The sequence below is a fragment of the Pseudorca crassidens genome, chromosome 7 (assembly GCF_039906515.1).
Source record: "Pseudorca crassidens isolate mPseCra1 chromosome 7, mPseCra1.hap1, whole genome shotgun sequence".
NCBI lineage: Eukaryota > Metazoa > Chordata > Mammalia > Artiodactyla > Delphinidae > Pseudorca > Pseudorca crassidens.
Window position 1 is genome coordinate 28,279,059 of NC_090302.1, and position 23,857 is coordinate 28,302,915.

At 37.8% G+C, this 23,857-nt stretch overlaps 1 protein-coding gene and 1 long non-coding RNA gene across 2 annotated transcripts in view; one reads left to right on the top strand and one right to left on the bottom strand.

The window, feature by feature from the left end:
• Positions 1-7,050: 7,050 nt before the first annotated feature.
• LOC137227610 (protein NipSnap homolog 3A) lies at positions 7,051-17,404 on the bottom strand. Its single transcript, XM_067743782.1, has 6 exons — positions 17,200-17,404; positions 14,389-14,599; positions 12,147-12,305; positions 10,492-10,641; positions 7,994-8,080; positions 7,051-7,904 (listed from the first exon to the last, which is right to left on the bottom strand). The coding sequence occupies exons 1-6, from the start codon at positions 17,257-17,259 to the stop codon at positions 7,828-7,830; spliced, it is 744 nt and encodes a 247-aa protein (XP_067599883.1). The 5' UTR covers positions 17,260-17,404; the 3' UTR covers positions 7,051-7,827.
• The window catches only part of LOC137227613 (uncharacterized), a 435,344-nt gene continuing 428,649 nt past the window's right edge, over positions 17,163-23,857 (top strand). Inside the window, exons 1-2 of the long non-coding RNA XR_010944933.1 lie at positions 17,163-17,294; positions 21,183-21,304. This is a non-coding gene — a long non-coding RNA (uncharacterized lncRNA). The remainder of the gene's footprint in view (positions 17,295-21,182; positions 21,305-23,857) is intronic.

A 23,857-nucleotide genomic window follows, 5' to 3' on the forward strand; every position in this document is an offset into this window, starting at 1 on the left:
ACTGGATCCTTATGTTTAAGTTTATTTTCTGAGGCTTTTCCCCCCTAGAATTAACAATTCATTCCCTCATTCAACCCATATTAATTAAACTCCTTTATGCTTCAGGCACTTTTCCAAAAACTGGGGTGCAGAGGTGAACAAAAGTCAAAGTTCGTGTTCTCTTGGAGCTTCTAGGTTAGTGGAAACAAAAACAAATGAAGGAAAAATATGTCAAGGCTTAATAAATATGATGAGTAAAAACAAGTAGGATGTGGAGAATAGAAAGTGCTGGAGGGAGGTAGCGGAGACTGCTAGCTATTTCCCAATAGCCATTCTTCTCCCACCCCACTTTTTTTGAAAATTAGCAATAGAACCCTTGCAGCTTGGTGCAGCCATGTGACTAAGTCCTGGCCAGTGGGATGTGTTAATGCATTTATGACCTACTGTAAGTGGTCTTAAAGCAGTGCAGGAGCGGTTCTCGCCCTCTTTGTTTCTTTCTTATTTCTACTTGCTGGAATTTGGAGTAATGGCTTGAGTTCTTGCACTATGAGGTAGAAACCACATGCTGAAGATGGCAGAACAAGAGAGAAGCAGCCTAGGTTCTGACACCATGGAGCACCATACTAGGAGCCCTGAACTGCCTATCTCTGGACTTCTTTTTTACAAGAGAAAATGTTTCTAGTGTAAGCCACTGCTTTGTGGCTTAAACCTATGATCTTAATAGGAGAGTGACTATTTCTTTTTCATTTGTTTCTGTTATTTTCATTATACCCATCACTTATTAAACACCAAATTCTTTGCCTAAATAAATTTCCTCTCAATATGCTTAAACCCATTAATCAGCTTATTAGTTTCATCTTCTGGCATTATCTTCCGGGGGTCCTTTGTTCTCTTGCTCCAGTGTGGGCTAATTGTTTTTTAAGACAGCATGGTAGTAATTCTGGGATCTCCTCTCACTGATATCCTGGGGGATCTCGTTTGCCTTGTGTTGGACCTCCTGTTGCCAGGATTTGGTAGCTTTTTTATTCGAGACTTGAATTTCTAAAAATGTTTTATTCTACCAAACCTCTTGATTCATATGTTGGTTGGGCATAAAATTCTACATTGGAAATAATGTTTCCTTATAATTTCAAAGGCAATTCTCCATTGTATTATAGCTTTTAGTAAGAAATTCATGGCATGCTGATTCCTGCTTCTTTGTATGTGACTTGTCTCTCCATAAAATCAAGGGAAGGAGTCTGCATAGATTCTTCTCAACAGACTGTGTGAGTGATATAAAGAATATGAGTTTGGAGCATACACACCTGGATTTGAATTCCGGTTCTGGTACTTATTGGCTGTGTAACCTTGGGTAAGTTACTCAGTTTCTCTGAGCCTCTGTTACTTTGTTTGTTATTGGTGATAATTAAACTACTACCTAGGGTTGTAAGAATAATTAAATGAGAGAATCTCATTATAGTACTCTCCCACAGAATTAATCACTCAGATTAATTTCTGCACTGAACCCCCAGAATATTAGAACCAGGGGCATCATTGGAATCTTTCACTTTTTTAAGGATAAATTTCTCAGAAATAAATGCATTAAATTGTATAATTTTGAAACTGAAAGGGACACTAGAAATACTTTGTTGAAAGAAGTAATTTTACACTTTTATTTTGCTAGTGCTGAAAATAAGCTCCAAGAGGGCAAGTGACTTGTTGATGGTTACACAGTAATTTAGAGCTCAAGTCAGGCATAAAGGCCTTGTCGTTGGTCACCTGGGGTGCTTGCAGACAACCTAGCTCTTCATGTACCAACAACTCTGACCCCTACTAACTGTGCCCCTCCCAATTCTCTACTCGTTTTGAAACATAAAGTGCATCCTGACACTCTCCACCAGGTTTCAGCACGTTGAGCATGAAATGCAGACTCCTCGCAGGCCTGTGTCCTGTGGCTCCCGCCTCCCTCTCCTCATCTCCCACCACTCTCCCTCGCAGCTCAACACATTCCAGCCCCACTGCCTTCCTGTTGTTCCTTAAACGTAAAAGCTCATTTCTTTTGTGGGACTTTGTACCTACACTTTCTATTGCCTTTGCTCATAGTGTTCTTTCTCCCCAAATCTTTTCCTGGCTTGTTTTCCCTAATCGTTTATGCCTTGGAAGAAGTTATCACCTTCTCAGGGAGCGTAGTCACTCTTCTCCTCATGCACTGCTTTATTTTTGGCTAAGTGATATACTTATTTGTTTACTGTCCAATTTCTCTATAGGATTGCAAACTCCTTGAAGGTAGGGACTTTTTCTTATTCACCCAGACTCTCAAATATGCAGAACAGTGTCTGGCATATAGTAGCTACTCAGTGAATGTTTGTTGAGTGAAGACATGGGCAGTAGATTGGATTGACTTGAGTTCAGTATATGAGTATTTAAGCCCTCTTTGTGTTCCATCACCACTAACCGTAAAATGAGTCTGCAGCTTACAAGCCTATGGCAGCAGGGAGCGGGGCATCAAATAACCAAAAGGTGAGGGGATAGATGCACGTTTGCAGTTGTTATTGATTGGTCCTGTGCTCTGAGGCAATAGGAGGGGCCAGGCCCTCTTGGGTGATCCTACCTTTGATGTCCCTTTGCAGAGCATGCCCTGCTCGGTGGGGGAGGAGGAGTGGACCACCACCCCCGTCCCCCAGACCATCACAGAGCTCTTCCAAAATGGGAACTGGACGATGGAGAACCCCTCCCCCGCCTGCCAGTGTAGCAGCGACAGAATCAAGAAGATGCTGCCCGTGTGTCCCCTGGGGGCTGGGGGGCTGCCTCCTCCACAAGTGAGTCACTTTCAGGGTGCGACCGTTCAGGTGGGGTGCAGGGTGGGCTTGGGGAGAAGGAATGGGTGACCTGCCGTGTCAGGAGGGTCTCTTTCAGTCTTGATTCTTGTCATAGGGAAAAGCATGTGAGTTTTGAGAGGAGGGGCCTTGGAGCACATTGTTCCTGTATCTGAGGGAGCTTAGCCTGCTTCTCTCTTTTGAAGTCAGCCTAGTTTCCTTACTGGTTCAAGGTCCAACCAGAATACGACACTCTGGATCAATGAGCTGTGGAAGGCACACGGTGGACTCTCCCCCAGTGGTGGTGTCACGGGACAGACTGTGACAAGCCCAGCTTCATCTCTGCCTCTGCCACAGATGAGCTGGTGACCTTGGACAGGTCACGCTGAGCCCTGGGCCTGTTTCCTCACCGCTGAATTAGGGAGGCTCGCCCATAAAACTTCTGTGGGTCTTACAACTCTGACATCCTCTGAAACTCTGAGCGTGGGAATCAGTTGTGAGCCATTTTTTCTGAGAACGATTTCAGGAAGAGGCTTGCTCTTGATGTCTCTCTGCTGCCTTATCAGCATCCAGGTTGCAGGGTGAGGAGAAGGAATTTCAAATGGTGTTGAAAACTTAAAGCAGTCCTTCCTGATTGCGTTTCTTTAAAATAAGAGCTCATCTCTTCATCAGTATAACTCCAATGAACAAAAGAATTTGCTAGGCGTAGTCAACGGTGCTGCTCCCTGAAAACCTTTTGTAACCATAAAGAATGATACTTCACAGTCTATTCTGATACTTCATAGTTGCTCAGAATAATTTGCTGGGGCTCTCCTTGGCTTGCCATAATGGCCCTGCTGAGAGCAGAATGGATCAGCCCTTGGTGGCTGGCTGATGGCAGAGCCTGGGCCCTGTGGGCAGAGTCTGGTCACACTGTGGTACATGTTTGAGGGACATGTGTCATTGTTGTCCTTGATTTGTTTTCTGTCCCAATTCTGCCCCATAAAGACACATGTGCTCGGTTTACTTTGAATTTAAAAAGCTTCTAGCTCAGTCATCTCTCAGTAAATAAGGTTGTTTTTAATTAGTTTAATCCAAAGTGTGCGTCTCATATCTTAGTTACACTTTTCTCCCAAATCAGATTCATAAAGGGTCCTACGGATTTAAGGACAGTTTCTCAGGCTTTTTACATGGACCCACGAAGGACTTGGATGGAAGAAGTGGTATTAAAAGCATTTACTTTCACTGCTTTTCAACTCATTTGTCCCTCTGAGTTTTGAAGGAATAGGTGGTACTCAGAAGAAAAGAAGGAAGAATCGTTGAAATCTTCATACCTTCAGGAAAATGAGATAACTTACATGGCTGCCTCACAACATAGCTTTCTGAGCAGCGTAGTCTGGGACATCTACAGTGGCTCTCATGCTGGGAGAGAGCCAAGGCCTGTGTATAAGTCCTTCAGGTCTTTCTGCTCAGTATCCCTCACTGCTCATACTGACTCCCCATTCGTTTACCCTACGATCCAAGTTCAGGCCCGAGCCACCATAGTTGGAGGAGCATCTGTGAGATGAATGAGTATTCTTTCTTTAACATCTCAGATGCCTAACTTTGTCTATAATCAAGCCCAGCCTCCTCCCCTTCCCCATTTAGCTTCTGTTAGCCCCCTGGGCAGAAATAATAGAAGTTAAGAGGTTGCCAGAATCCAACAGAGGAGACTGAGCTATAACTTTCACCAAATCTAACTTTAGATTTCCTTTAAAGAGGGAATTCATCTAAATGAAGCATGTACAGACTCATGCTGTTATCTGCTACAAAGCGATACTGTGTTCATATTCTCAGTGTTCTAATGTCAGGCTGTACTTTTAGGTATGGTAGGTTTCTCGGGGTGCCGGTACTTCTCAATCATGTCCTCCAAGTCAAAGTTAAGGATGCCATCAAGCAAGTGAAGGAACACTTAAAGCTCGGCAAGTAACAGTATCCATCCCAAAACATGTCAGAAAAGGGGGCCCAGAGTAGTTGGTACATGGGAGTAGCTGGCAGGTAAACATGGTCACCTAACAGTTTATTGTTTAAGACTTTTTAAAATACAAAGCCATCACTGGCATTTAGTGATCTTACGCCACTCAAGACTGAGCTCCAGTTAATACTTGAAAGTGTAGATCCTATACGTGGAGCATGGCAATTATTGTTTCTGCTTATCTCCTACAGAATAATTATATAGGTCAATGGAAATTTTATATGACCCTGTATAAAGGGTGTATAAGACCGTTCTTATAACAAGACTCTGTTAGAATTTTTGTTTCTGTTAGATTAATATGCTATACATTGTTTTTTCCAATTTATTTACAGCCAGAAGAGTTTAACTTATTTGAGTAATTTCACACTAATATTTCTGCATTTATTAAGTTTTCAAACCAAAGCAGTCCTTTGTGTGTGTGAGAATTTACAACCTGCTGCTCTTATAATGTCAAAAACAGTGAACCAGAGTGAACCCCATTAGGCCACTCTCAGACCTCTTTCTTATTTTTTTTAAATAATTAAATTCAATTCCATTTATTTATTTTATTTTGGGCCAGGCCTTCCCTGACCAGGGATTGAACCCAGGCCCCCTGAAGTGGAAGCATAGTGTCCTAACCACTGGACTGCCAGGAAATTCCCTCTCCGACCCCTTTCAATAGTTTCATTTTGGTACTGGACTCTTTCATGAACTCAGAGAAATCAGTTCCGCATTTGAAGTGTCAGGTTATTGACCTGAAAATGATGGTTTAACTCTGAATAAAATAATTTTATTTTATTTATTAAGCCGGTGTTTTTCCCTGGGCTATACTTCAGATATTGCGTGTGTGTCTGCCTTGATTGCATCAGTTGCATCAATGAACGCTCAGATTGCATCAACTGATTGCATGCAACTCATGGTGTTGAAAACTTAAAGCAGTCCTTCCTGATTGCGTTTCTTTAAAATAAGAGGTCTTCTCTTCATCAGTATAACTCCAGTGAACAAAAGAATTTGCTAGGCATAGTCAACGGTGCTGCTCCCTGAAAACCTTTTGTAACCATAAAGAATGATACTTCATGGTCTATTCTGATACTTCATAATTGTTCAGAATAAGTTGCTGGGGCTCTCCTTGGCTTGCTATAATGGCCCTGCTGAGAGCAGAGTGGATCAGCCCTTGGTGGCCGGCTGATGGCAGAGCCTGGGCTCTGTGGGCAGAGTCTGGTCACACTGTGGTACATGTTTGAGGGACATGTGTCATTGTTGTCCTTGATTTGTTTTCTGTCCCAATTCTGCCCCATAAAGACACATGTGCTCGGTTGCATCAATGAACGCTCAGATTCTCACTGACTTTCTCTTTGCAAGAAGAACATGTTAGTGAACATAATTACGTCCATCTGTGTCATCTCTGCGATGTCCTCTGTCCCGGCCAGCTTTGTCGTGTTCCTGATCCAGGGTTGTTTCAGCAAATAGAAGCACCTGTAGTTCATCAGTGGAGTGAAGCCTATCATTCTACTGGCTCTCCAGTTCTGTCTAGGACATGGTAAGAATGCTGGTCTGCCGCTGCTATATAAACCTCCAATAGGGCTCTGGATTGGACGGATGAAAGGGCCCCTGGCCATCACCAGGAAATGTTCTAGCTAGTCCAAAGATGAATGAAAGAGGAAAAGGCAGACCCAGTTGTACACTTTGATGTGACCAAACATGGCCTTAAGCACACGGCTGATCTCACGCCAGAGGAAATCCGTCCACACACACTGCAATTCATACCACCACCACCTCATTCCCTAAGTGACAACTTTTCAAAAAACTGAGGTGGAAGACTCTTAGTCAAAACTTAAAGCCAATGCTTCTAACATGTCTGATAGATTTTAGCCTTCAGAGTCAGGGTGTTCTTTGCCTTACTAGGAACTCATCTGTCCTTCAGATTCCTGAGGACCAGGTAAGTGAGAGGTGACCGTGCTTCCTGTTTTTCAGTTTTCCCATAGATAGCTAATTCCTAATTTATTGTTTTTGCAGTATGTTAGAAACATAAAATAACATAGCTGTAAGTACAAGTACCAGGAGAGCTTAGAAGTGCGAAATCTAGTTTAAGAAGGCTGAGGCACTCAACTAAAATAAAAACTAAAGTCGTTAGTAAGAAAATCCTAGTATGTCTGGGATGGTACTGAAGAAATCCTTGTAAAGTTACTTGAGGTGACAATATTTACAATAAAGACAGTACATTATTACTGTCTCATTACCTTATGGCAACACAACAGTAGCTCCAGAGATGAGGATTAAAAATATAAAACACAATAGAAAGAATCAGATTGTATATATAGGCTTTTATTAGGGCAAACATTTCCATAACCATAAATATCTCATTAAAACAAACAGATGACCAAGTACCTTTGTTAAACAGTGATTTAAAATGAAGTAAAAATTAGTAAAGTTAACTGTAAACGAAGATACTGCAGCATATAAACCAATGGGTCATCAATAACTTTTAATACCAAGACCTAATAACATTATTTTCCAGGTAAGTAATTATTAATGTGAAAACCATAATTAATACAGATGACCCAGGTAACCTTGTACTCTTCCATAGTAAAGAAATATGTTTAATATTTTTATGAATCCTATCTAGTAGTATAAAATAAACTTTAATGGACAAAAACTTTTAAAATCTCAGAAAAACAGACATGACGAAAAGGTTAATAATGTATACAAATATTTTAAAGATATTATCACAGCTATGGAAATGAAAGAATCACTTGAATGTAAAAAATGCTATAAAAGCAGAGGGTTGTCAAAATACAGAAAAAGAGATATTTGGAAACAAATGAAAAGTCAAGATCCTATAGTAATAGCAACTATTTTTAATGTATGACAGATACTGAAATGCCTAGGCAAAAAGGAACAGACTGTTTACTGACGTGGTGGTGATAGTGGACAGAGGTAGCTTTTAAATATGCAAGGGACATAGCAAATTAACTTACCACCTCCGTCAAATAAAAGTGAGAATCTCTTGGGAGAATTTAAGCACCATTAGTAGACACAGCTTATGGCACTTAATGAAATGCTTCATTTATCAGTGGAAGACTATTTCAATGGTGAAAATGACATAGGAATCAGAAGCATATTCTGCTGAGACCCAAGGAAGTTAACACTCTCCCGAACTGGAAAAAAATTCATAAGAAGGTATATAAAGTTATTGACTAAATCAGATTTGTTCTAAGAATAACTTGTGCTTAGTGAAATAGCTTACCAGCTGCCACAACTCTGGGATCCTCATGAGACTGGTGTCTCCCAGCTGCTCGGCTATCCGCACTCTCGTTCCACCAAAGAACATGAACTGCAGAAATAAATAAACCAGAAATAGATTGTAAAGACTGTGGCATTGCTCAAATAAGAAAGACAGAAACATTAATCAGAAACTGTAACTCCTATTCTTTAAATAAAAATAGTGATTATCAACAGGGTAACACTAAGTATATTAGTGATAAGATTTCAGAGGGGTGAGCGATCTGGGAGAGAAATTTATAAACATTGTTTCCAAAGTTTTCTTACTATAAATAATGCTGACATAAATTTCATTAGAGCAGCAGTACATGTACATAATAAGAGCAATGCTGATGACAACTTCTACTAACATTTATTGGGTGCCTACTGCATGTTGAGCCTGGTTTTACATTTTGTGTGTATTAACTCATTTAGTTTTCATAATAACCTTCAGTGGTAGGTTATTATTATCATCATTTTATGGATGAGGAAACTAAGGCACAGTAAGGTTAAGTAACTCACCCAAGGTGACAGAGTTTTAAGTGGTGGAGCTGGGATTCAAACCCAGGCAGTCTGGATCTGATTATATTCTTAACATAAACTCCTAAAATTTAAATTGAGAGAACCAAAGAGTATCTTACATATGTACACTTACAAATGTACAGTGTATATATTATACACTATCCTCCAGAAGTGAAGTACTGATTTATACTCAGCATATTATCATATTCCTAGTACACTGAGAATGAATTTAAGATTAAAAAGTGTGTGTACACACATTTCAGTAGTTTTTTTAAATAAAAATTCTACACGTCTATTATCGTAAATTAGAGATTTAAAAAACCTTTAATGTCATCATTCAAATGTGATTATATATTGTATATCCTTTCAAATTTCCTTCTTGTATAACTAAAAACATTCGTATTTCCTAGAATGTTGGCAAAAACAGTTGAAAAAAATTAAGCTTTTTATTTTATTGCCAAATTATTAAGGGGGGCAAGATTAAGCCAATACAACCCTACATAGTACAACAGTACTTGTTTGTCCCCAACCCCTCCAATACTATATCTATATAATATGTTTTTATTAGGTAAAAAATGGCATCCAATTATTGTTTTAATCTGCAACTTCTTTAATATATATTAGTCATCTGTGTCATCTTTGCATAAGCTTTTATTTTTCTTTTTGCTTTTGGATTTCATTTATGTTTTTTTTGGTATGCACAGAAATTTGAGCCTTTGTACAATAATATCATCAGTTCTTTTCTCTCCTTCATAGTTTCTTCATTTGCTTTTGGCTTAGAAATGTTGTTCTCACATATTATTAAATAAATTTATCTATATTTTGTTTCAGTAATTCTATGAATTCAGTTTTTTAATTGATATTTATAATCCATCTTGATTTTATTTTAGTGTATGGTGTGAGAAAGGCATCTAATAATTGTCATAATTTTTCTCCTCTTCATGTATTTTCCAACTTAAACAAACATCTATTTTTGCACAGTCCAACTTTTTTTTTACAATATATTATTAAAAGTTGAATTTCTGGGCAACGATCAGCTCAACTCTGGATATGTTAGGTTTGAGATGTCCATTAGACATGAAGTGGAGAATATGAGGCGGCAACTGGATATTATGAGTTTTCAAATATTAAAAGTCTTAACTATCCTTTCAGATAAACTTTAATATCCCAAATAGGTGTTTTATTAAATAAATCAATATGGTATACATACTATGTGTATATAAGTAGTGAGAAATGGGTAATTTTTTTCTTTGGGCTTGTCCATGTCCATTTAATATTTACAATAACTATATATTACTTTTCACCCCCAAACAACCCAAGTAATATTATTTTAAAAAATCACAAATGGTACAACAGTACAAACTTTCACATATAAAATAAATAAGTTGCTAAGAAGCTTAAAAGTTCCCATCACAAGGAAAAAAAAATTGTAACTATGTGAGGTAATGCATGTTAACTAAACTTATTGTGGTAATCATTTCACACAATATATACATATTATACATACACAATATATACATATACATGATATATATACATATATCAGATCATTATGTTGTACACCTTAAACTTACATAATGTTATATGTCAATTATATTACAATAAAAGTGGGAAAAAAATCAATAAAACTCCATTCAGAGATTATGTAGATTATGAAAAAGAGATTATGAAAGGAATAGGTGATTTCTTGAGGTCCTTTCCAGTTTTAAAAATTTTATCATTTTGATGTATCAGAGAAAAAAGCAGTTCAGTATTTGAAAAAGGCTTCATAAGGAATTAATATTCTAAATAAATAAGATTTAAAACAGGTTTACTCAACCCTTAAAATCACAAAAAACTAAAAATTTGGCAATAAAAGGTAAAATACACTCAATAATGAGAAGAGAGACAAACTGACCCAAGGAACTTAACAGTAGATCACCAATATACTTTGCAATTTCACAGAGAGATGGACAACTGTACCTCTGTTGAGTATTCCATATTCTGCATGGAACACTCCAACTAATTTTGTGTAGCCTTGATTGACATGTGTATGAACGGCCCTTTTAAATGGGTCACCCCACAGAGCTGGCCCACCAGGTTTCATCTGAAAAGTAGCCAGTTCATAGACTCCTGGAATAGGGAGAAAAATAAGTATTTTACTGAACACATTCAAGCAATTTGTAATCCTGTCTAGTTTGGTTCCAGTGGAAAGCTAATCTATATATAGATTTGGAGGATCATATATACATATACATGTTTATGTAGACATATTTATTAATAATTTGCACTGTGCTTTTATATTTAGAAAGTCCTTGACCTACTTTAAGGATGAGTTGTTAAGCTTATAGAGAACAAAGAAATATTTTTAATATTTTAAAAATATTTTTAATTTATAAAATTTATCAATAAAATTGTGAGAAAATAATGGAATAGGACCTTTTAGCTGCCTACATTTACACTTTTATAATAGAAATGAATAAAGTATTTTCCAATCTCTTACGGTTCTGTTCTTCTTTCCAACTTCTACTACTTTTTTGCTTTATATAATTTCCCCCTATAGGTTTCCATTTCTACCAGGAACAGCAAGCAAACAATGGACCTGAAGTGACTGTCTCAGAGTTTTTGAGGCAAAACAAACCCTGAAGGAGGTGGTTTTATTATTCCAGGTATATAATATCCAGGTAAATACTTGAAAAGTATTTTACCTTCTGAGTGGAAGTATAGGGTGGGTGGACAGAAAGAAACTAGGGGACCAGTAGATTTGAGAAGTAAAGGAAAAACATGCAAAAGTTACTGAAGAATCATGAATAACATAGAGGAAGAGAACCAAGATTTGACATTGTCTTTGAAGCCCACTAGTTCATTTAGATGGTGCCTAAAACTGAGGGGATCTAGGTGGATAAGGATCTAAATAAGACTTTTCAAATCTCTTGTAATCCAAAATGCACTACAGAGTTGGGAATAATGGGGGAAATAAAATAAAATTTAAATTAGTTTATGCTTTTTCTAATCTGACCTTTGTTTAAAACTGGATTGAGGTAATAATTTCTTTAAGTCAGCAAGAAGTGAAATCAGGAAGAAGACAAATCTTTAGGAATTATTTTCAAACTGAGAAATAAGAAAGAGGAAGACATAAAAGTTAGACTACAGTAATACAGCTTGGCAGTTCCAGTTAATTCATTCCCCCCAAACAGTCAAATTTTATAAGCAAATTTGTACTTCATGATTTGAGATTAGTAGTAATTTATGAAAAAATACTTTTATATCTGAAAGTTTGTAATATTTAAAAATTATGACAAAATATCATACAGTATCCCTCATCTACCCACATGTGTTCTCTGCTCCCAAGGCCCAACTTCTCAACTTTTAGTGACCATGTCAACTTTTTCTATAATATAGCCAAACTTTAAGTATCAGTAATGATACCAATTTGGAAAAATATTCCATTATTTAATGCTCAATTTTTAAGAATAAGCTAAGAGCTCCAAATTATTTTTATCTCAACAATCAACATATGTTCCTATATTATGCAAAAGATTAACTTCATTTTTTTCCAGTAGAACTTTAGTTTTTATAGCTTAAAATCTTTAATATTTTCTCCATCAAAATTCAGTGACTAAGACAGAAGGACTTACCTTCTTTTGGAGGTTTTTCTAATTTGCACCATGGCACCAGATAAGTAATTTCACTCTCTTGTTTATCAATAAGAGCCAAATTTGGAATGAGAAATTGTTCTTGCCATTCCTTATCTTTGGCCAAGGCTTTCTGAACTTCAGTTCGATGAGCAAAATTGTCTATGGGATGAAAAGGAGTAAGAAAAATAAAAATGTCTGATTTAAAACCACCTGTACTTTTTCTGGGTTTCATTCAGTTTAGTAAATGTTCATCGAGGCCACATAAGGACTGTGTTATATCACTGGAGATACCAACATAAGTAAATGTGACGCCTGTCCCCAAGCTGTTCATGGTCTAAAAGGGGAGTAGGAACGTAAACAACTGATAATATCATATAGTAATGGGCTTTATATGCTCTACCACTTAGTAGGTAGTTGTGAGGCTTAGGTAAGTTATTGAATCTTTGTGTCTGTTTAACGCCAGGGCTGAAGTGAGGATTAAATGAATTAGCACATGAAAGGAGCTCAGAACAGTGTTTGGCACCTAGTGAGTACTCAGTATCTGTTAACTATTCTTATTAATTTTATTGAGGCATTTAAATTATGGCGCCAGTTTAGAAAAAGACTGTTTTTCTTTGTCAGTGGTGATGGTGATGAGTGGTCAGGTCAAGGTATAACTGAATTAAATTGAACATAAATGAAATTAAGATTTGCTTTTTCAGCCTCTTCTTTGAACAAACAGCTTCCAAAGAAATAGTGCTCATTCTCTTAATTACTGTCATCCATTCTTTTTACCCAGTACTATTTCTCTTCTGTTTGTTACCCATATGTTACTAACATATGGGCCTAGTACTAATAGTTACTAATAGGGCCTTATAAGACTAATGGTAAAAGAGTTTTCTATGGTTTACGTTGCAGATAAGGAATAACAGCCTTCTTAGAGCATTAGTAAGTTATATCAGGACCTTACGAGTAATTTCTTAATGGGACGTGATTCAGCTGGTGGTGCATTAAAGCATAAATTGTGTTTTTTTTAATAAATTTATTTTTGGTTGCATTGGGTCTTCGTTGCTGCGTGAGGGCTTTCTCTAGTTGTGGCGAGTGGGGGCTACTCTTCGTTGTGGAGCTCGGGCCTCTCATTGCGGTGGCTTCTCTTGTTGCGGTGCACGGGCTCTAGGCGTGTGGGCTTCAGTAGTTGTGGTTCGCAGGCTCTAGAGCGCAGGCTCAGTAGTTGTGGTACATGGGCTTAGGTGCTCCGCGGCATGTGGGATCTTCCCAGACCAGGGCTTGAACCCGTGTCCCGTGCATTGGCAGGCAGATTCTTAACCACTGCACCACCAGGGAAGTCCCATAAATTGTGTTTTAATGGGGTTTGTTTTATTACAACAGGGAGAACCCCTAAACTATGGCCACGTTAAATTCAGAATGAGTACTTTTCATATTAAAGTACTATATGACTATTAACTTTGGACACTGATGACCAAACACTAAATGAAATTATTAAAAGTTCTTTAGATATCATCAAGTCCTGATGTGACTTCACAAAAATTTAACATTGGAGTTAAACATTCTAGGGATTCCTGTAACCGTTCTTCTTGTAAACCAGGGGTTGGTCAACTTCAATATTGAAAGAACTCACTTCCTTTCCTTTACCTCCCTAGCCTAGTATAATGACAGTGAATTCCCTGAAACTCTGGGGGCAGAAAAAAACCCAAAGTGGTCCTGAAATATAACAAAATTATTAAATCTTAAGGATGGGTGAGGGCTTCAAAGTTAACTATCATCCCCTATCAACTTCTATTTCCCTAAAGTCCCTAGATGTTTGAATGATTTCTGCTAAAACATTGATATCCAGCTATAGCTTCAATATAAAGAAAAAATAATTCTACTTTCTTTTATGATCCTAACTCACTCTGGTTCTTGCATTAACTGCTTTAAATTTTTCATAAAAAATCTTTACAATAACCATTCTAAACTTTTTTTTCTAGAATTAAAGTCTAGCTTAGAATTTTATGACTTGGAATTGGAGATGCCACATTTTCCCAATATTGCTTCCCATATGATAATATAAAGGTTCCAGCAATGGGCTGTTAAGAGGTATACTGTTGGGAAGAATAATCACTGAATTAATTTTTTTGGTATTGCTTTTTTAGTTTTACTTAACCTGTATGTATTTATAGTAACATAGATCCAAGAACTAAGTCTCATGTAATATCTAACTGAATGAAAATCTGTACTGAATACTTAAGCTGATGACTCATACCATACTTCCAAACATGAAACACTTTATTCATTCTGCCTCCAAATTCTACAGTCCAGAATCCAACCAATTCAGAGTGAGCTGTCCGAAGATGAATGTTTTTCTTAACATTTTCCAGGAACTCATTCATCTTTGAGGGCTTAACATAACAGGTACGAAATTCATAGAATGTTCCATCGTATTGTCTGGGGCCTGTAGCAAAAGATGAGCACACCTGAAGAAAGATAAGGCAACTTGAAATATTTGGGGAAGGTAGGGTTTATAATATTATGTTACAAACAAATCTGAGTCTGGAAACAAGGGACACTCATTAAACTCATAATCTGTTTCGACTTCTGTTGTCCTCTCTCCACTGAATTTGTTTAGAGATATGTCAATAAAGATGCCTGCTTTAAACATTCTAAATATATAGCTACTGTTTCCTAGCAGGGGCTCCACCTTTAGTCACTTTTCCATGAGAAGCTCCTAAGAAGGCACTGGGTCAGTCTCTTTACCAAAGGACAATTAGGATCCTAATAAATTTTACAAATAGTTAGGATCCTGATAAATTTTACAAATAGTTTATTATCCCTTATTTAGCTAATATTCCATCTATATTGAATAGCATATGTATTAGAGTTAAGCATTTAAAACAATTTTTTAACATATACAGGTATTTTGGCTGGCACAATGACAATGTGTTTACTGGCAGAAAACTAATTTTTTTTTTACGTTCTTAAAACAATGGAAATTGCTGGTCAGGTAGAAGTATTTTCTAAATCCAGTGAAGTGGACCACTAGTCAAAAATAGGACAGGAGTGTAACTAATGTAATAGGAAACTATGACTTAGCCAGTTGCATTGTACTATGGTGATAGCCTGTGTAAATGCTAGAAAAAGGAAACATCAGTAAGTTAGAATTGTCTGAATAATTATTAGGGTTTAATTACATATGCAACCTGAAGAAGGGCATTTAATCCACCCAATTATAGCAGGTTGATGGAAATATCCCTTAAGAACCATTCATTACTTTTGTAATAGTCATATGCTCACAATGTAAATTTCTAATTGGGTTCTCTGAGTAAACTTAACTTTCAGTAGATGCTTTGTGTATGTATATGTGTTTGTGTATATATATATATATATATGTATATACAAATATATGTATATACACACATGCGCATACATATACATTCATATAGCATTCTAGTTTACATATCCATCGTACATAAGTTTGGTTAGCATGTGCACATTTCCTGAAGCTGATTATACCAGAATTATCTATTAAAGTAGTTTTGGTACTTATAAGGCTATTGATGAATTTTGGGCTTATACTGACTACCTGATATGTCAAAGGAAAGCAGTAGGCTTCTTCCTCTGACATATATTTTGTTTACAAAACACAGTAATGCATATATTTTACTTAATTGTGTATAAGGCTTAATTATAATAATCTCTCTTGAGGTCATTCCATGTCTATGATGAGTTATACTCTTATTGCCCAACTGACTTAAGCTTGCCATCAAAAACAATTGCAGCTGCCCCTGTATTTGACAGATATTCTTTTTGTGCCATCTTACTAAACTTTACTAACAGAATGTTAAGCAAATAAATACTGCCTAGTATTTATAGTTTAAAAATATTATAAATAAAATATAAGTATATCAGATATCAGAAAATGGGCCAATAGGGTACTTGTAACAATTGCTTTTTAAGTTGCTTTTCAGGGAATTTGTATTTGGAGATCAAAATATGTGATCAAAGGCATACATTTTATTATCGTTGGCAGAAGAACGTGTCCTCCCTGTATCCTCAAGTCCATTCTCTACGTCTGCGTCTTTATTCCTGTCCTTCCCCTAGGTTTGTCAGAACCATTTTTTTTCATTGTTTTGGTTGACATTTAATAACATCAAAGTTCAGAGTAAAATTCTAAGGAATAATTCTTGGTCCTGCCCCAGTAGAGAGAATCAGAATAAAGCCTGTATTGCTAATCTTGGGTGAAGGGGCCATTAATGGTTCCTCTTTAGTCTTCACCAGAAAGTCAGTCTCTAGAGTAGATTATAATCCCCTTCTTACTGCTCTTTGAGAAAGAAGTAAAAGCCTAAACACCAAAAGGAAAAAACCTCTAGGTTAGATTCACAGAATAGGCCAATTCCTGACAGTTAAGGCTGAATCACAATAATCTATTTTGTACATTTTTTACCCAGATGAAATAAGTTGTCATCATCATATTTGCTACGAGGTTCCTGACACTGCCTGACTAGGGCACCAACCTCAGGAGACACTGGCATCTGGGCAGGATGCTTCACCACCTGCACCCTGGGCCCCCTCTTAAAGGTTCTCTGCCTGCAAAATGCTGGAAGGTTGTGTATTTCGCTTAATAGGGGGAGGCCTGTCCTATTGCCCCTTCAGTCTGGAGGGGCTTGTCAAAACACAAATCAGTAAGAGAGGCCGGACCAGTGTCTAGCACAGGCCCCAATGCGGCGACAGCAACCTCGCAGAGCCGCAAAAACGCAGCAGCTGGCGCTTCAGGGTGACCTCAGGGCTTCCGGGTACCTAGGCTAGAAACGGCCCCTGTCCACGACTGTTTGCGAGACGGCCAGAGGCGACCCTGGCATTGGGTCTTCCTCTAACGGAACCCTTCCTCCTGCCGCGCATCCCGGGGTCCGCCGCCACGGGATTCCGAGACTTGTACTAGAAGTCGGCTCTGCGGCCGCAGAACCACGTTGGCAGGTCTGGGCCCGTAGGCGCATGCGCGGCCCGCGCTCTTCCCGCAGACGCCCCTCCCCGCCCCTCCCCCAGGGAACGATTTGGGCGCGTCTCGGACGGCCAGTACCTGAGGCGCCTGCGTCCGAGCGGCCAGAGCCTTAGTCAGGCTCCTTCGGAGGGCAAGCATGGCACGGCTTCGAGCGCTGAGAAGGGCAGCGGTCGGTATTCTTCCTTGAATTCTTCCTCCTGTGGCTTCCCGACTAGCTGGGAGCGGCGCCTGCACAACTCCCGGACGCAGGCTCGGGGCGGGTCGGCTCCTCCTCCTGCGTTGAGGCCGGGGGGGCGGGTTGGGGGGCGGCCGGACCGCCCAGTCTGCCAGGCGTCTTCCGCAGCCTGAGCACCAGACGCGTTTGGTGTTAGCTCTGACCCTTCCTTCCACGTTGGTTCCCTCGAACGTTCTTACCCCCAGCGTCAGAAATGACATTAGAATTAGCTGAGTGCTGATGTCGCTCCTGTACCACCTGTCTGGGCCCGTCGCCTCATCTCCTTGCGCACGTGCGTACAGTTCCTAAAAGTTCGTGTGTAGGATGCGAGTGTGTACGCCCAAGGAGCCTTCACTTTTCTGTTCTAAGTGCATTCTCCTTCCCCATCACTGCCCACAGCGCGAAGTTGCAAGGCTCCTAATAACTTACACTGTATTTTCCGGGAGCTCAGAGGAATGGGCGCACCGAGCTAGATGTGAAAAAATCAAATATAAACATACGTTGTTAAAATTCTGTGATCCTTAAAAGCAAAACCTCTGGTCTAGTCTCCCCTATCCCTGATTATTGCTCACCAGAATAATCACCTTTCAACATTTCGAGCTATTTCTTCTGACGCCTGTTTCTGTATTTTTAAATAATAGGCATATTTTGCTATTTCTTGTGTTTTTTTTTTGTTTGTTTTTTTTTTGGTCTAGATAGTATCTATTGACTCCTTCTATGGAAGAAGAGGATTTATATCTCTAGTATAACACTCCCCCCAAATAATTTCCCTTCCTGCGGCTAATAATATTTACATGAAAAATAATCAGTTAATTGGTTACATCATTAATTTACATTATTTACATCATGTTAATGTTATTCTTGCTAATAGTTACATTATTGCAAACATTAATGCAATATTGCTTATATTATTAGGACTAGGGAGTTAGTTGTACCTTGTACAATGACTTGAATCATCTGTTCAGAGGAAAGGAGCCTTTTTAAAATTAGTAATTCCAGAAGGGCGAGTCATTTTTTCCAGATGATGGGCATCCATTTCTAACTAATGAAGACAAAACAAAGCATCATCTGTGCCCAGACTGGATCTTTATGTTTAAATTTATTTTCTTAGACTCCCCCCTCCCCAACCCCGGAATTAATTTATTCCCTCATTCAACCCATATTAAATTTCTTCTATGCTTCAGTCACTTTTCCAGAAACTGGGGTGCAGAGGTGAACAAAAGACAAAGTCTGTGTCCCCTTGGAAGTTCCAGGTTAGGGGAAACAGATAGACAAATGAAAGAAAAATATATCAGGGATTAATAAATACGTCGAGGAAAGACAAAGTAGGATATGGAGAATAGAAAGTGCTGGAGGGAGGTAGCAGAGACTGCTAGCTCTTTCCCAATGCCATTCTTGTCCCAACCCCTCTTAAAAAAATACTAATAGAACCCAGGCAGCTTGGTGCATCCGCGTGACTTAAGTCCTGGCCAGTGGGATGTTTTAGCGCATTTATGACCTACTGTAAGTGATCTTAAAGTTGTGTAGGAGGGGTTGTTTTCCTCTTTGCCTTTTTCTTATTTCTGCCTGCTAGAATGTGGATGTAATGGTTTGAGTTCTTGGTCTTTGAGGTAGAAGCCACATGCTGGGGATGGCAGAACAACAAGAGAGAAGCAGCCTAGGTTCTGACACCAAGGAACACCATACTAGGAGCCCTGGACTGCCTGTCTCTGGACTTCTTCCACAAGAGAATTCATCTTCTAGTTTAAGCCACTGCTGTGTGGCTTACGTCTATGATCTTAATCATAGGAAGGTGACTATTTTTTTATTTCTCTTTTTCATTTGTTTCTCTTCTTTTCCTTATACTTATTAATCACCAGATTCTTTGCCAAAACTCAAAATGATTAAACCTGTTAATCAGTTTATCAGTTTCGTCTTCTAGAGATATCTTTCAGGAGTCTTTTCTCTTGGTCCAGTGTGGACTAAGCGTTCTCTAAGGTGGCCCTGTAGTAATTCTTGGATCTCCTTTCACTGATCTCCTGGGGAATCTCGTTTGCCTTGTGTTGGACCTCATTTTTCCAGGATCTTGCATCTTGTTTTTTCCTCCTAATTTTAGGAGACAGCACATGGGACTTAAACTTTTGAGACTTGCATCTCTAAAAATGTCTTTATCAACCTCCTTAAATTTATAGTTTGGGTGGGTGTAAAATTCTACATTGGAAATAATTTTTCCTCATGTTTTTAAAGGCACTGCTCCATTGCATTATAGTTTCTAGTGAGACATTCATCCCGTTCTGATTCCTGATCCTTTGTATGTGACTTATTTCTCTCTGGAAGCTTTTATGTTTTTCTTGTTTTCCCTAATTTTTTGAAATTTCACAATAATGTTCCTTGGGATAGATATTTTTTCATACATTGTGTCTCACTCAGTTGACCCCCCTCAATCTGGAAACTCTTAAATTATGAAAAATTTGTAATGTTTCTTGGATTTTTTTTCTTCCTCCTCAATCTCTGGAACTTCTTTTGTTCAAACATTATGCCTCCATTTGAACCTCTAATTTTCTTTTTCCTCCTAATTTTTTAATCTTTCTTTTTTCCTTTTTTCGGGGGGGGGTCATGAAATGTTCCAATTTTATTTTCTAACTCATGTAGTAAAATTTTAAACTTCTAATTTCCATTGTTTATGTCCAAGAGCTCCTTTTTACCCCTTTTTCCAGAATGTTTTTTTCCCCACTCTCTTCAGAAATATTAGCCTCTTTTTGTTTCATGGGTTCTATATTTCTGTCTCTCTGGGGACATTGATTATAGGTGTTTTCTTTTTAAATATTGTTGTTTTAAGTCTTCATTTGAGTTTTATTTTGTTTTCTATCTATTTATTTTTTCTGTCTCTGGTACTGGAGTTTTTCCTGAAATGTTTTTGTATTTGTCTCTCAGCTCATATTTTGAAGTTGGACTATAAAAAAGCTCTGTGAGTATGGGCGGGTCTTGCCAAATAATGGGCTTTAGTGTAGGGTGATCTGACTGGGCAGTTTCCTTCAGTAGATGCCCATCACCCCACTGTTATTATCTATAAGTTGTTTCTATTTTTGTCTAGTCAGTTTTCTCAGCAAGGAAACTTCTGGTGTCCCACCTGTGAGGTCTAATCTTTGTTGCCAGGTTCTTGAGGCTAAAGACAGAAGGAGGCCAGAGATCTCAATATTTGGTAGTATCTTTCAAGAATATATATAATATATATATACATACATACATATATATATATCTCGTTTAGGCTAATTTGCTGTTACAGATTGACACCAAAAGCGTATTATGACTCAAACACTAATGAATTTTATTTTTTATGAGAAACCAGAGTGCATTTACCTACTTGGCAGGCAGCTCTTCTATACATGATAAGGACCAGACTTCTTCCACACTGTGGCTTGGCCACCCCCTAGGGCCTCCTCATTAACTGCATCCAACCAAGAGAAAGATAGAGGAAACTTCCAAGAATATTTCCAAAAGGAGAATGCTTACAAGATAGGAGTAAAATTTATGGCTACAACTTAGAATTAGGTAAACATTGTTAAGTACTTTTAGGTGCCTAAGGCAATCTCCTATTTATTTTCTCACAGGTTTTAATTATCCTCAAAATGCTATAAGTTAAGTGAAAAAGGTGAGATTTTGAGACATTAATTTCCTCAGGTTCACTGCTGCTATGTGGCCCAGCCAGGACCACTTTTTAATTATTGCCATCTGGTCCAATGAGTGTGAAAGTGCATTTTACACTGTACGTAACAAATAGGTATCAGTTAAAGGGTGGAGGAAATTATATGAGGTGGGGAAAGGCAAGGATCCACTTGATGATGTCTCTGCTTGGTTTTGTCCAAAGGTCAGCCTCATCAAATCTGAAGAAGGAAGTGGGAGAGATGGATCCAAAGCTGGCCCAGCTGCATAGGAGGGCAGCAGCTCTACGTGTAAACTCCAGATGCTTGTACTTTGGTGACATCACTGGTAAGTACTTTCTTTGTGCTGCATCATTGTGTGGCCACTAGGTGGTGGTATAAACTAGTTTCCTTCATTAGGCTTCCAGTAGTGTGCGCTATTTTTGTTATTTTTAAGTTCCTGTAAGTTAACCTGTAGGTATTTAGAGTGGAGTTGTCTTACAGTTCTTCTTTTTTTGTTATATGGTATTATGTATTAAAGAGAAAAATTTCAGTAAAGATGAATTACTTTCAAAACTTTTATGAGTTACTTTATTATTAATATATATAAATGGTAATAAAGTAACAAATTTTCATTCAGTGTTTCTTAGCAAGTATCTTACTCATATCAGTGAATATGTATTAAGCACCTGTTGTGTGTTGAGTATTGAATTAAATGCTGTGGGGAAGGAAAAAGACTGGATACCTCTTCTTGAGATTGTCAATGTCTTGATATTTCTGTATCAGCCTCTTTGCTGCTAGCCTTCTTAGAATTAGTAGGAAAGACTTGTGAGCAGCCCAGTATTTCATATAATATGAATTTATTTAATGCTGTTTCTATTAACAAAATAAATTGTTTTTTATTACTAAAACACATAAACATATGAGTTTAATATATATCCGTTATATACCTTTTTAGATATCCTCTGTTAATTGGCTTTCTTTATGTTTTGCATTTGAAAGTGAATTCTAGTGCCAATGACATTTAAAAACCTGTCAATAATAAAAGCAATTATTTCCTGAAATAGGCTTGGCAAGTCTATTCCTTTGAATAATCCTTGTGCCTCACAATTGGAGTTGGGGGGAAACATTTGGGGGAGGTATTTCTGGACCTTTTGCTAATTGTTTTGGATTTTTATTATGAAATATGGCTGATTTCTTTCCTAGGTGTAAGTTTAAACACCTTTTACCTTTAGGCACTAGTGCGCTTAGTCTGTGACACGTTTTTCCATGAAGTTCCTCTTTCAAATGAACACACATTATCTGATGCTCTCCAATGGAATTCTCTTCCTCTCTGCAAGTTATCATAGACACCTACTAGCTGAGTAATCAACTCACTTTTTAATCTGTGTTAGCTTTACCTGACCATCTTTAATTGCTTTTGCAGCATCTTTATAATTTGTTATTTTAAAATTTATTCTCAATATTGTATTGCAGGCCAGAGCATTAATGTAAGGGGCTTGTAGGATGTATCCAAACCCAGGGGGCCTATTGGCTCTTCTGTCCCTTGTTAGGTCCTTCAGGATATAGTTTAGGATTTCCCCAAATACACTTTATGATTGAAGCTCAGATGTCCCTTTATCTCTTATGAAGGTTGACAGACACATAGCTTATGGGAAATCAGCATTATTCAGATTAAAATTTCTTCTGAAAAATGTAAGTTGACTTCTCAAGATAGCTTAATAGTGTAAGGTAGAAGTGGGTTTACTAGAAGTGGGGTTACTAGTTCCATTACTAGAAGTGGGCTTCATATTCAAGGTGATTTTCTTCTTATATAGACACTGAATATTAAGAAATATGGTTCCCAATTTTCCTACTACCTTGGTGTCATCAGAAGTTCTCACTCAGCACAAAATAAAACTAAAACTAGTTAGTGAAAAGTCATAACTTTACAGGCTGCTTCAGTATAATTCCTGTTTCATAGTGTTTTTCATTGAATAATGGTCCTGAGCCTGTAAGTGTTTTGGAATGGAGCCTGTTGGTAGATTTATGTGACTAGAGTCTCATTTGTGATTACCTCTTCAATGAGAGCTAGGCCCTCATTTGGCTGGTTAATTCTTTCCTCTTTCCTATCTAGCTGCGTTTCTCATTTTTAAACGGGTTTTAATAAATATTGATTATTCTCAAATCATATATCCTATTCCTGTCCACCTCTCTTTCAGAGAATGTTGGTGATACCTATTTCACAGACAAGAGAACATCAGATTCTAATGTACCTGATATTTCATAGGAGCTGTTATATATATTATGTCATTTACTTATCTCTTTCTTACTTATTGTCTTTCATTTCACCTTGTGAGGTTGATTTTCCATTTCATAAATTAAAACAAAAACAGCAAACAAGAAGCTCAAAGAAGCTAAGTGACTGACAAAGGGTAACAAAATGAGTAGTTTAGAGCTGGTTCACTCATTTTAATTTCTCTCCTATAATCCAGTGTTACAGGATACCATAACTTAGTTATTGATATTTAAGTGTTCCCATATGTTTATTTTATAAATAATGCTTCAGTGAATAACTCTGTGTGGATCTCCTTGGTCATATACCTGTAAGTGGAATTAATGAGTCAACTTCATACTTTTTGGTAGATTTTTAAATTGATTTATAATTCCTACTGTCAGTGAATGGGATTTCCTCTTTCTCCATATTCTTGACAGTTCTTGTAACGGTTTAATATTTTCGTATCTCTTGGCTGAGAAATATCTCGTTGATTTAATATACATTTCTCTGATTTCATGTGAATTGAGCCTCTTTTCATAATTTTATAGTCCATGCTGTTTTCCTTTTCTTTGAGGTCCTGTTTATATCCTTTGCCCTATTTTCTGTTATGTTGTTTATCTTAGTAATCTGATAGCTTAAAAAAAA

Bases quoted from the DNA above. Each gene is read 5' to 3' on its own strand.
- LOC137227610 (XM_067743782.1), bottom strand. From the start codon at position 17,259: ATGCTTGCCCTCCGAAGGAGCCTGACTAAGGCTCTGGCCGCTCGGACG. The intron at 10,642-12,146 runs GTAAGTCCTTCT...TCCCTATTCCAG, and splicing joins AGAAAAACCTCCAAAAGAAG to GAGTCTATGAACTGGCTACT. The intron at 7,905-7,993 runs GTAAGCTATTTC...ATTTTTTTCCAG, and splicing joins TCCCAGAGTTGTGGCAGCTG to TTCGGGAGAGTGTTAACTTC.